The sequence below is a fragment of the Bos mutus genome, chromosome 20 (genome assembly GCF_027580195.1).
Source record: "Bos mutus isolate GX-2022 chromosome 20, NWIPB_WYAK_1.1, whole genome shotgun sequence".
NCBI classification, from domain to species: Eukaryota; Metazoa; Chordata; class Mammalia; order Artiodactyla; family Bovidae; genus Bos; species Bos mutus.
Window position 1 is genome coordinate 23,556,591 of NC_091636.1, and position 14,262 is coordinate 23,570,852.

The 14,262-nt window shown below is 35.9% G+C and overlaps 1 protein-coding gene across 3 annotated transcripts in view; it reads left to right on the forward strand.

Annotated features, from left to right (window-relative positions):
- The window catches only part of CWC27 (CWC27 spliceosome associated cyclophilin), a 268,469-nt gene that overhangs the window by 6,010 nt on the left and 248,197 nt on the right, over window positions 1–14,262 (forward strand). For all 3 annotated transcript variants that reach the window (XM_070357521.1, XM_070357523.1, XM_005892771.3), the window contains exon 2: window positions 7,117–7,213. In XM_070357521.1, the coding sequence (XP_070213622.1) occupies window positions 7,117–7,213 (97 nt within the window). The remainder of the gene's footprint in view (window positions 1–7,116; window positions 7,214–14,262) is intronic.

Here is a 14,262-nt window from a genome sequence, read left to right on the forward strand (position 1 = left end):
CCATATGTGACTACTGGCAGAACCATAGCTTTGACTAGATGAACCTTTGTTGGCAAAGTAGTGTCTCTGCTTTTTAATATGCTGTCTAGGTTGATCATAGCTTTTCTCCCAAGGAGCAGGCGTCTTTTAATTTCATGGCTGCAGTCACCATCTGCAGTGATTTTGGAGCCCAATGAAAACCGTCTGTCACTATTTCCAATGTTTCCCCATCAATTTGCCAGAAAGTGATGGGACCAGATGCCATGATCTTCTTTTTTTGAATGTTGAGTTTTAAGCCAGCGTTTTCACTCTCCTGTTTCACTATCATCAAGAGGTTCTTTAGTTCTTCTTCACTTTCTGCCATAAGGGTGGTGTCATCTGCATATCTGAGGTCATTGTTACTTCTCCTGGCAGTCTTGATGTGTGTGATCCACACAGTCAAAGGCTTTAGCATAATCAACGAAGCAGAAGTAGGTGTTTTTCTGGAACTCTCTTGCTTTTTCGATGATCCAGTGGATGTTGGCAATTCAATATCTAGTTCCTGTGCCTTTTCTAAATCCAGCTTGACCATCTGGAAATTCTTGATTCACTCACTGTTGAAGTCTGGCTTGGAGAATTTTGAGCATCACTTTGCAAATTCATTTGCTAGCTTTTGTAAATAATGCTGCAGTGAACGGAGGGGTGCATATATCTTTTCTAGTTAGTGTCTTCTTTTTCTTTGGATAAATATTCAAAAGTAGAATTGCTGGTTAGCATGGTAGTTCATTTTTAATTTTTTGAGTAACCTCCACAGTGTTTTCCATAGTGGCTGTGCCAATTTATATTCCTACCAACAGTTCACAGATGTTCCCTTCTTCCGTATCTTTGCTAATGCTTGTTATTTCTTATCTTTTTAATAATAACTATTCTGTTGGGTGTGAGGTGATACCTCACTGTGGTTTTGATTTGCATTTACCTTATGATTAGTGATTTTGAGCATCTTTTCATGTGCCTGTTGCTCATCTGTACGTCTTCTTTGGAAAAAATGTGTATTCAGATCCTTATATGTGGTTTTTAAACAGTTTTTTTGTTACATATGTTAATAAGTTCTCTGTATATTTTGGAGATTAACCCTTTATCAGATATATGATGTGCAAATATCTTCTCCCAATTCAGTAGGTTATGTTTTCATTTTGTTGATGGTTTCCTTTACTGTGCAGAAGCTTGTTTGTTCATATTGTCCCATTTGATTATTTTTACCTTTTTTGCCCTTGGATTTGAAATCTGATCAAAAAAAAAAAAAGCAGTTTGCTAAGACCAGTACCAAAGGCTGTTCAGTTCAGTTCAGTTCAGTTCAGTCGCTCAGTCGTGTCTGACTCTTTGCTACCCCATGAATCGCAGCACGCCAGGCCTCCCTGTCCATCACCAACTCCCGGAGTTCACTCAAACTCACATCCATCGAGTCGGTGATGCCATCCAGCCATCTCATCCTCTGTCATCCCCTTCTCCTCCTGCCCCCAATCCCTCCCAGCATCAGAGTCTTTTCCAATGAGTCAACTCTTCACGTGAGGTGGCCAAAGTACTGAAGTTTCAGCTTTAGCATCATTCCTTCCAAAGAACACCCAGGACTGATCTTCTTCAGAATGGACTGGTTGGATCTCCTTGCAGTCCAAGGGACTCTCAAGAGTCTTCTCCAACACCACAGTTTAAAAGCATCAATTCTTTGGCACTCAGCTTTCTTCACAGTCCAACTCTCACATCCATACATGACCACTGGAAAAACCATAGCCTTGACTAGAGGGACCTTTGTTGGCAAAGTAATGTCTCTGCTTTTGAATATGCTATCTAGGTTGGTCATAACTTTTCTTCCAAGGAGTAAGCATCTTACTGCATCTCTTTTATTCTGGAATGTTTATGGTTTCAGATTTTGCATTCAAGTCTTGAGTCCATTTTGAGTTTATTTTTATATATAGTGTATGATAGTGGTCCAGTTTCACTCTTTTACTTGCAGCTGTTCAGTTTTCCCAGGATAGATTTTTGAAGAGAGTATCCTATCCGCATTATGCATTTTTGCCTCCATGGTAAACTAATTAACCATGAAAGTGTGGTCTTATTTCTGAGCTTTCTGTTCTGTTCCATTGATCTATGCCTCTGTTTTGTATACCAATACCATTCTGTTTTGATTGCTATAGTTTTGTAGTATAATTTGAAATCAGGGAGCATGATACCTCTGGGTTTGTTATTCTTTCTCAAGGCTTCTTTGTCCATTTGGGGTCTTTGGTGGTTCCATACAAATTTTAGGATTATTTGTTCTAGTTCTGTGAAAAATGCCATTGGAGTTTTGATAGGGATTACACTAAATGTTGGAGAAGGAAATGGCACCCCACTCCAGTACTCTTGCCTGGAAAATCCCATGGACGGAGGAGCCTGGTAGGGTGCAGTCTATGGGGTCGCTAAGAGTCGGAGACGACTGAGCGACTTCACTTTGACTTTTCACTTTCATGCGTTGGAGGAAATGGCAACCCACTCCAGTACTCTTGCCTGGAAAATCCCATGGACGCAGGAGCCTGGTAGGCTGCAGTCCATGGGGTCGCTAAGCGTCGGACACGACTGAAGCAACTGCACTTTCACTTCACTTTCACACTAAATGTATAGATTATTTGGGTAGTATGAGCTTTTTTTTTTTCCTTTTACTTTCTGGCCTTTATCTTTGTTGTTGTTTTTGTTATTTTTTTCTAATTAATTAATTAATTTTAATTGGAGGCTAATTACTTTACCATAATGTAGTGGCTTTTGCCATACATCGACATGAATCAGCCTCAGGTACACATGTGTTCCCCATCCAGAACCCCCGTCCCACCTCCCTCCCCATCCCATCCCCCAGGGTCATCCCAGGGCACCAGCCCTGAGCACCCTGTCTCATGCATCGAACCTGGACTGGCGATCCACTTCACATAATATACATCTTTCAATGCTACCCTCTCAAATCATCCCACCCTCGCCTTCTCCCACAGAGTCCAAAAGACTGTTCTTTACATCTGTGTCGCTTTTGCTATCTTGCATATAGGGTCATCGATACCATCTTTCTAAATTCCATATATATGTGTCAACATACTATATTTGTGTTTTTCTTTCTGACTTACTTCACTCTATAATAGGTTCCAGTTTCATCCACCTCATTAGAACTGATTCCAATGCATTCTTTTTAATGGCTGAGTAATATTCCATTGTGTATATGTAGCTTTCTTATCCATTTGTCTGCTGACCATCTAGGTTGCTTCCATGTCCTGGCTATTGTAAACAGGGCTGCAGTGAACATTGGGGTACGTGTGTCTCTTTCAATTCTGGTTTCCTCAGTGTGTATGCCCAGCAGTGGGATTGCTGGGTCGTATGGCAGTTCTACTTCCAGTTTTTTAAGGAATCTCCTTAAAAACTGTTCTTCATAGTGGCTGTACTAGTTTGCATTCCCACCAACAGTTTAAGAGGGTTCCCTTTTCTCCACACCCTCTCCAGCATTTATTGCTTATAGATTTTTTGATAGCAGCCATTCTAACCATTGTGAGATGGTACCTCATTGTGGTTTTGATTTGCATTTGTCTGATAATGAGTGATGTTGAGCATCTTTTCATGTGTTTGTTAGCCATCTATATGTCTTCTTTGGAGAACTGTCTGCTTAGTTCTTTGGCCCATTTTTTGATTGGGTTGTTTATTTTTCTGGAATTGAGCTGCAGGAGCTGCTTGTATATTTTTGAGATTAATTCTTTGTCAGTTGCTTCTTTTGCCAGTATTTTCTCCCATTCTGAAGGCTGTCTTTTCATCTTGCTTATAGTTTCCTTTGTTGGGCAAAAGCTTTTAAGTTTAATTAGGTCCCATTTGTTTATTTTTGCTTTTATTTCCATTACTCTGGGAGGTGGGTCATGGAGGATCCTGCTGTGATTTATGTCAGAGAGTGTTTTGCCTATATTTTTGTCTAGGAGTTTTATATTTTCTGGTCTTACACTTAGGTCTTTAATCCATTTTGAGTTTATTTTTGTGTATGGTGTTAGAGAGTGTTCTAGTTTCATTCCTTTACAAGTGGTTGACCAGTTTTCCCAGCACCACTTGTTAAAGAGATTGTCTTTCCTCCATTGTATATTCTTGCCTCCTTTGTCAAAGATAAGGTGTCCATAGGTGCGTGGATTTATCTCTGGGCTTTCTATTTTATTCCGTTGATCTGTATTTCTGTCTTTGTGCCAGTACCATACTGTTTGATGACTGTAGCTTTGTAGTATAGTCTGAAGTCAGGCAGGTTTATTCCTCCAGTTCCATTCTTCTTTCTCAAGATAGCTTTGGCTATTCGAGGTTTTTTGTATTTCCATACAAATTGTGAAATTATTTGTTTTAGTTCCGTGAAAAGTACCATTGGTAGCTTGATAGGGATTGCATTGAATCTATAGATTGCTTTGGGTAATATACTCATTTTCTCTATATTGATTTTTCTGATCCATGAATATGGTATATTTCTCTATCTTTGTGATCTTTGATTTCTTTCATCAGTGTTTTATAGTTTTATATATATAGGTCTTTTGTTTCTTTAGGTAGATTTATTCCTAAGTATTTTATTCTTTTTGTTGCAATGGTGAATGGAATTGTTTCCTTAATTTCTTTCTGTTTTCTCCTTGTAAATGTATAGGAATGCAAGGGATCTCTATGTGTTAATTTATATCCTGCAACTTTACTATATTCATTGATTAGCTCTAGTAATTTCTTATTTTGTGGTGTCTTTGGTTTTGGTATCAGGGTAATGCTAGCTTTGTAAAATGAGTTTAAAAAGGATAGATATTTAATCTTTGAATGTTTAGAAGAATTCATCAGTGAAGCCATCCGATCCTGTGCTTTTGTTTGTTGGCAGTTTTTGATTACTGATTCGATCTCCTTACTAGTAATCTGTCTATTTAGATTTTCTATTTTTTCATGATTCAGTCATGGAAGATTGTATGTTTTTAGGAATTTATCCATTTTTTTTCTAGGTTGTCCAATTTGTTGGCATGTAATTGTTCAGAGTATCTCTTTGCTTCTTTGTGTTTGTATGGTATCAGTTGTAATTTCTGTTTCATTTCTGATTTTATTTATTTGAGCTCTCTTTCTTTGTGAGTGTGGCTAAAGTTTTGTCAGTTTTTTTTCTCTTTTCAAAGAGCTAGCCATTAGCTTCACTGATCTTTTCTATTGTTTTTTAGTCTCTTTCATTTATTTATACTGTGTTCTTTATTATTTCCTTTCTTCTAACTTTGACTTCATTTGTTCATCTTTTACTAGTTCATCTAGGTATAAAGTTAGATTGTTTTGGATTGTTTTGTTTCTTGAGTTTGGCCCATATTGCTATGACCTTCTCTCTTAAAAACACTTTCCTTGTACCCCATAAGGTTTGATATGTGGTATTTTTGTCCCTAGGTATTTTTTTTTTCCTTTGATTTCTTCAGTGATCCATTTTGGTTGTTCAGTTATTCTTTTTTTTTTTTTTAGATTGAAGTATAGTTGATGTACAGTGTTGTGTTAGCTTCAGGTATACAGCAAAGTGATGCACTTATACATATAAGAGCAAGCCTCTTAGCATTTTTCCAACAGCGTTTGTTCACTTTGTGTCTTTGGGTCACATTTGGGTAATACTTGCAACATTTTAAGCCCCCCACCAGTGAAAAGATTATGATTCGCTAAAGGCTTACATGTAGATTGGCAGTTTTTAATAGTAAAGTATTTTAAAATTAAGGTTTATGCTTTGTCTTTTCAGACATAATGCTGTTGCATACAGTATAGAGTAAACATAACTTCTGTGTGCACTGAGAAACCAAAAACTTATGTGACTCACTTTTTTGCAATATTCACTTTGTTGTAGTGGTGGGAAACCAAACCTGTGATGTCTCAGAGGTAGTCTGAATTTGGCAATAAGGAGTTCATGATCTGAGCCACAGTCAGCTCCCGGTCTTGTTTTTGCTGACTGTATAGAGTTTCTCCATCTTTGACTGCAAAGATGCGATCAATCTGATTTCAGTGTTGACCATCTGGTGGTGTCCATGTGCTTTAAGGGTTAAGGAAACCATTTTAAAATCTACTACAGTATAGATATTGTCTCCTCCTCCATCCCCAGGTGCATAATTATAAGAGAACTATATAGCCAGTAAAAGCCCAAAAAGATACAATACATTCATCAATGTTATATAAATTATGGCAGTGTAATTTGGGCTTCTGAAGCAGAAACTGAAAGGCAGTTGTAGCAAAAGTGATGGTGATGGTCATATGTCATGGACCATTAATCAGTGATTGACAGTGGACTCTGTTCTGCTGAGGGCTGGGTGTGTGGGGGAAGTGATACTACAGCAGTTGGATTCAGCTCTGCCAGGGTGTTCGGATTTAGAGCTTTCTGTTCTTTTTGGTTGTTTGTAATTATTAATAAGACTGTTATAAGCTGTTTCTACCTGTGGACTCAGTAGGGATTTTGGTTCCTGCAAGATGGCTGCTTGCACCAAGGAGTAACTGCCTTCATGAGCTGTGGAAAGGAGACTATCAACGGATTTCATTTACTGTCGATAGTAATTTTAAGGGGCTTCCCTGGTGGCTCAGTGGTAAAGAATCCACCTGCCAGTGTAGTAGACACAGGAGATACAGGTTTGGTCCCTAATATACAACCCAGAATTGGATTAAGAATGTTCCTTTGTAAATTAGAAATGGCATGATTGTGAGTGAAGAGGTCAACTGTTCATATGTTAAAAAATAATTGTAAAATCGTCTTATAGTACTGTAGTTTCATGGGATCATTGTTCTTTAATGTCTTAATTTGCTTTACCAATTTTATTGGAAGAAATGATATGGAAAACTTTTAAAATTAAAGCAAGTTTACAGCATTGATTTTTAAATGAATGCAGTTGTTTCTGTGATTAAAAAATATTTGTGCTAAATTTTCCGTAAAGCATAAATTATTTCTGAAAATAGTATTTAAAAGATAGAAATAGAGTAACTTGTACTGATTATTTGAAGTTTTTGAGTATAACAACAGAAACCAAGCAAAGTTTCTCATGTTGGTTTTAAAATGGAAAATTCAGTAGTGAATACTTTATGTTGAGCAGCCAGTAAACTCATTATGAAGCAAAACGATAACTTAATGATTTTATGTGCTTTCTACAGGTTTTATTGAAAACTACAGCTGGAGATATTGATATAGAGTTGTGGTCAAAAGAAGCTCCTAAAGCATGCAGAAATTTCATCCAGCTTTGTTTGGAAGGTAATCATAATTCTTGAATTTTATTCTGTAAAAGAAATTTTGTTAATTTAAAAATTGCGGTGTATTTTCCCACAACATTGAAGATTCATGTTAAATAGTGGTAATGAATGATCAGAGTTGATAGAAGCAATGTGGGTTTGAGCTGTGTGTCAGGAAATTGAGAGAGGAGATAAAAATCCCTCCAACCCCCTGCCACCAGTCAGTAAATCTCTGCATCTTTAACAGAAATTTATCTCACTTCTTTCTTTCATCCTCTAAAAGTGACTCCCTAAGATGCTTTTTTCTTTAATTGTTACTTCCAACCAGTGAAAGTGAAAGTTGTGTAAGTCAGTCCGTTATGTCCGACTCTTTGAGACCCCATGGACTGTATAGTCCATGGAATTCTCCAGGCAGGAATACTGGAGTGGGTAGCCTTTCCCTTCTGCAGGGTATCTTCCAAACCCAGGGATCGAACCCAGGTCTCCCACATTGCTGGTGGATTCTTCACCAGTTGAGCCACAAGGGAAGCCCAAGAATACTGGAATGGGTAGCCGATCCCTTCTCCAGCGGATCTTCCCCACTCAGGAATCAAACCGGGGTCTCCTGCGTTGCAGGTGGATTCTTTACCAACTGAGCTAACTTCTAACCATGTAACCATCAAATGTAGAATTCCAACCATTTCTCCTCTTTTGAACTCTAATTTACATATCTGATTGCCTGGTGGACTTTTCTACTCAAATCTTCTACTGTCAGCTACAATTCAAATAGTATAAAACCAAATTTACCAGTTTCTTCCCCAAACTGCCTAACTGTTACCCGTGTGATTGTAATTGCCTCTTACCTGGTCTTCCATTTTCTTATCTTTGATCTCTTTACCCTCACGTTTAATTCATCTGGTAGTTAAATCCTCAGGCAGCTTGGCTTCCTAGTTTTCCAACTTCATTTTTCATTGCACTGAATAACCATGTGATCTCAGTTGACTATTACCTTTATTTCCTGAGCAGGTCCTTCCCATTTCCACTCATAACCTCCTTCATTTCCTGAAATCTTCTCATATCCTCACATGCCTTTTTGGAATACTTTCTCTTCCCTTCTTTTTCTGTTCAAGTTAACCCACTCGTTCTTCTGTTTTTTGGCCATGTGGTGTGGCTTGTGGGATGTTAGTTCCCTGACCAGGGCCGGGGTAAAACCTGGGGCCCCAGTAGTGAGAGTGCCAAATCCTAACCACTGGACCACCAGGGAATTCCCAATCTGCTTTTTCATGTGTATTAAAAATTTTGTTTGCTTCATAAAGCCTTCCATGCAACATTCAGTGATGATATTACCGATGTCACTAGTAACTCTTAGATTTGAGTAATAAAGTGACTATCTTTCTTTTTAACAAACTTTACAGAATTACATTCACTTGAGTGTTTTCCCCTTTAGAATATTCCCTTTTAGAGCTAAATTTCCCTAACATTTATAACATGTTGACTTTCAGTATACATTGCATATAGTTTCAGGTATCTCCAGTGGTGGCAAATCATTGTCCTAAATTATATCTGATTTTTAGGAAAAGAGAAGGTTAGTCAAGGTATCAGAAAGCAACGCTCTGAGTCTAAAGCAAGATGTGAAAGAAAACACAGAATAACCAGTAGTAGGATGCAGTGAGAACTCTCCAAATAGATAATTATTACCAGTGGAAAATCTAAAGAATAAAAATACCCAGACCAAAACAATAAAACAAAACAACCTCCTTCAGCACCTCAAAAAAGAAAAGAAAAATTGAGCTGACAAAAAAGGAGAAAATAAGACATCTGTAAAGACCATCATTAATAATTACTATGGCAGGCAGGAAGGAAATTGAGTCAGACAGGTAGTTCAGTCAGAGAAGCCTCAAATAACTGTCTGCAGAGCCGAGAAACACAGTAGACACAGAAAAGTCAGATTTTTTTCTGGAAAGAAGTTTGAAGAATATTAAGCTCAAATTTTACAGAGGATTGAAAGTATAAAAACATTAGAAAGAATAGATGGTAAATTATAATCCATGACCATGTGAATAGAAGAAACAGAAAACATCTGGATATAATATAACAATGAAAGAAGAAATAAGGTTCTTAAGTTAGGTGATGATGAAACTTAATCACAACATCAGTAAAATTATTTCCCTATTTATGAGAATACAAGTAGAAAGAAAAAAGACAAGGAAAATAATAAAAAATAACTAGAGCAATTCTTTTAACTGAAAAGGTGAGAAATGGAATTTTTGCAAAGGTTAACAAGAAACTTGAGAAAACTAATTTAAATAAAGATGCTCCCAAATGAATAAAGTCAGGGTTTTAAAAATTTAACTCAGAGGGCCTCATTTTAATTCTCTGCTTATATGATTTAAACAAGTCACAATATTCTAGATCTTATAATGGTTGTATCAATATTTAAAAAAAAAAAAGGCCATGGTTTCCAAAATTAAAGAGCAAATGAATAAACGTGAGCTAGTGGGAGCACAGCCTCAGATACAGCCTTCAGCTAAAATGGTGTTCACAGTTGAAGAGAAGTTCTTATTTTTTTTTTCCAGTTTTATTGAGGTATGATTGGCAAAAATTGTATACATTTAGGTTGTACAACATGATTTTTTAAATAGTGTACAGTGTGATAATTTAATATATGTATACATTGTGAAATGATTACCATAATCAAGTAACATATCTGTTACCTCACATAGTTACCTTTGTGTGTGTGTGTGTGTGTGTGTGGTGAGAATATGATATGTATACATTTCTGATATACACAATACTATTAATAAAAATTTCTAGTATACAATAATCACCATGCTGTGCACTGGATCCCCAGAACTTACTCATCTTATAATTGAAAATTTGTATCTTTTTGACCATCATCTCCCAGTTTTCCCCATCCCCCCCTAGCCTCTGTCAACCATCATTCTGCTCTCTGTTTCTGTGTGTTGAACTTTATTTTAGGTTCCACACAAAAGTGAAAAAATTAACTATTTGTCTTTCTGTGTCTGGGGTAGTTTTTAGTCTTTATGAAAACAAAAGATTTACAGTTACACAGACTTAATCTTGGATTTCAGATCTTTGCAAGATAGTTAGGTGAGCACTCAAAAATGAGTGAAACCGTTACAAGAATTCCCTGGTGATCCAGTGGTTAAGATCAGGCCTTTCCAATGTAGGGGGTGCAGTTTTGACTGCTGGTTGAGGAACTGAGATCCCACATGCCATGTGGTGTAACCAAAAAAGTTTTTTTTTAATGAGTGAAAATTTTTAAAAATTACAAGTTTAAAAAGTAGGTTAAAGAAGAGAAGGGAAGCTTGTTATCTTTGATAATTTGATTAATTCTTCTGAAAAATGAGGAAGAAATAAAACTTTAGGTTTGAAAAGCAAAGTGGGGAGCAAAAAGAGAAGTAAATAGGAAAATCAAAATTTTTATACTTTATGTGACTGTTAACTCTTTTGAAATTTTACTTCAGCCATGTCTCCTCAGTGTCCATGCTTCATCAGTTATCTTTTATCCTCTTCCTCCTTTAGCAAGAGTTTTAAATTCTTTAGAAGTTACAAACATTTAAGTATATAGTAAGAGGTTAAAAGAAATATCTTTACAAAACTAAAATATTTGTTTAAAAAAACCCAAGAGGCTAAAATAGAGAGCTCATAAAGGAGTTTTAAGTAAAAAGTTATTAAAGATAATATTTGCAGAAGTAAACACACACAAAAATTCTAAAAGAGACACACATACATGATTTTAAAATGCAGTGTAAATTCCTATATGTGCTTGAGCAGAAATATAACTAGTCAGAATATGTTGTTATACCCATACATTGTTATAGCCAGAAATACAAGACTTAATGACAATAGCAGACTCAGCATCCACATAGAAACTTCATTTTGTATTTGACATACATGTAAATTGCTTTTTTCAGTAGTGGAGAAAATTCAGGAGTTTATTATGAACACACATAATGAAATAGTAAGACCTCTTGAAAATACTAATTGAATGATACATAAACATTTAAGAAGGATGTCAAACATTGCAAACAGCAAGGTCTTTTATAGCACACGATAAGCTATAAGTGCATAGTTCAATGTCGTGTCTGACTCTTTGCAGCCCTATGGACCATAGCCACCAGGCTCTTCTGTCTACGAGATTCTCTAAGCAAAAATATTGGAGTGGGTTGCCATGTCCTACTCCAGGGAATCTACCTGACTCAGGGATTGAACCCCGTGTCTCTTAAGTCTCCTGCTTTGGCAGGTGGGTAGGCAGGCACAGTTCAACAGTGATTATTAATAAATTACAAGGAAGTGGAAATAATGGATATAGAAATTATGTGGAAATTTGGAATTTTAGGCATGATAGCATACAAAATTAAAGTGTAGAGAAACTATAGAAAATTTATACTCAATATACATAATGTTATAATAATTTCATTTATTCAACAAGAATATAATTAGGAAAATAAAGAAAAGTTTAAAGTTAAAAATCCAACATCACTGAAAGACTTAATAGGAAATACGAAAAGGAAAGATGGGTAATTTTAAAATTAGAAAACACAATAAAGACCTCTTTCATTTCCCTCTTCCACCATCTCAAATAGATTGCAGAGTCTTAATAGATCCTGTTCTAGAGAATTCTTGAATCTGTGTGTCTCCAGATAAGCCATAGTTGTGTTTTGATTGGACAACAGTTGCTCTCTATCCAGCCTTGTAACTTACGGGAGTTTAAGTGATCCTTTGAAAAAGTAAATCTGATCATGTGCTGAAAACTGTTGCTTACATATTACGGGCATAATGGATTATTTTATTTTTTGAGTAGGCTGGGGTATGTTTTATATTCAAATTTAAATATGGATTTGTAGAATTTAAGTGGAAATATTAAAGCTTGATCTCACATTTGTGTTGAACTTGAAAATTTATAGGTTGCCTCCATATTATTTAATCTTCAGAATAGCACTATGAGTAATTTATATTGTTGATTTTATAATTAGAAAATTATATGTGCAGCATATTGACTATAGTTATTGCATATTTGGAAGTTGTTAAAAGAGTATATCTTACAAGTTCTCAGCACAAGAAAAAAATTTTGTAACTGTGTGGTGGTAGATGTTAACTAGATTTATTGTCTGTGAACATTTCACAATATATGCAAATATTGAATCCCTGTGTTGTACATCTGAAACTAATGTAATCTTGTACATCAATTACATCAATTTTTTTTAAGAAAATTGAGTTTTCAGGTTACAGCCAATGAGAGGCAAGACTTACAATTCCTAACTGCAATACACATTGTTAATCAGAGTAAATGGTTACTTAGGAATACAGGAGAAATACTTTTAGACTTCTTGGTTTTTACAATTTCTGTTTGTAGCCAAAGAGAACTTATCTATACTTGGGAGTTCTTAGGAATGTAGTGCAACAGATCTTCACTCAGAATGGATTGGGGAAAAAAATCAGTTAATCTTCCTTTCTATTTCTTCCAATCCATCCTCCAAACTGGATACAGTTGTTAGATTACTTGTTACTTTGTTGTTACTTTTTTAAAATGTGAGTTTTATTTCCAGTTATAGCTTGCTTATGTGAAAAATTATAAGGGTGTCTGTGAACAAGCCGAAGTATTATGGTATTTTATGAATTATGGTAAACCATAGTCATGTTTTGGCTAATAAAGTGTCACAAAATACTCATGTAATTGATATTTTATGGATTATGTCAATAATTGTATCAGTACAGTGCCTGGTCCACGGTAGGCACTTGATAAGTATTTGTCGTTGAATGAGTTGCGTTGGTTCAGTTTCACATAATAGAAGATTCAACTCAAATGATTTAATTAATGGAGACATTTATCATTCTCTTTGATAAGAAATCTGGTGTCAAGAAGTTCTGCAGCTCAGTAAAGTCTTTAGGGAACTGTGTGCTCTTTCCATCTCTGGTCATCAGCATGTGATTAAATTATAACTACACTCAATAATTGACTCCAACTCAATCAATTAAGGGATCATATATGATCTCGTATGTTTTTTAGTGTATTTATATATAAATATAAATAGTATCTTCAGTCATTTAGCAAACTTAATGGGAGTCTGATTTGTTATTCAGTCACTAAGTCATGTCCGTCTCATTGAGACCCCGTGGACTGCAGCACACCGGGCTTCCCTGTCCATCACCAACTCCCGGAGCTTGCTCAAACTCATGTCCATTGAATCAGTGATGCCATCCAACCATATTATCCTCTGTTGTCCCCTTCTCCTCCTGCCCTCAATCTTTCCCAGCATCGGAGTCTTTTCCAATGACTCAATTATATATTGTGTTGATTACTCATTTTATTTATTGACTGTTTCTTGAGAAGGGTGCACTGATGGTGCCAGACCTATAGTCAGTGAGTAATTTTGATATATTTTGGATTTGTATAGTGTTTGTATAAGTTAATTTTCTGTGGGGAGACGAGGAAGAATTAAGAAATAGGCTATTTCACACATACACATACAGAAATGCAGGTTCTGTATTCTGTAAAACAAGGTTACTGCATTTCTCCTGAAACATAAAGTCTTGGGACCACATAAGTAGAGTTTATGACTACAGTATAATGTAAGAGGTATTGAAAAGACAATGTGTGGAAGAGAATATTTTCCTTTTAAATATTAAATTTATATTAGATAACAGTGCTTGATGAATATTTGTTAATATTTTTCCTATACCAACAGTTGTGGGTGGCTGTGGGCAAAAAAAAAAAAAAAGAAATAGGCTATTTATCTCTATGAAGGTTTCTCAATCTCCAGCACTGTTGATATTTTGGGCTAGTAATTCTTTGTTGTGGGGATTTTTTGTGCCTTGTAGGATGTTTACAAGTATCCCTGGCCTTTCCCTACTAGATGCCAGTAACATCTCCCATGTGTGACAGCCAGATATTTCCAGACATTGACAAATATGTGCCACAGAGAAAAATTGCTGCTCCTCCAAACCTAGTTGAGAACCACAGATCTATACCAAAACCTCTTCAATTTTTATTTTGAAAACTGTATCCAGAGTTTGAGAGAATCCTTGAAGTAGATCCAAAACAACCAATACTGTGGTTTCTGTAGA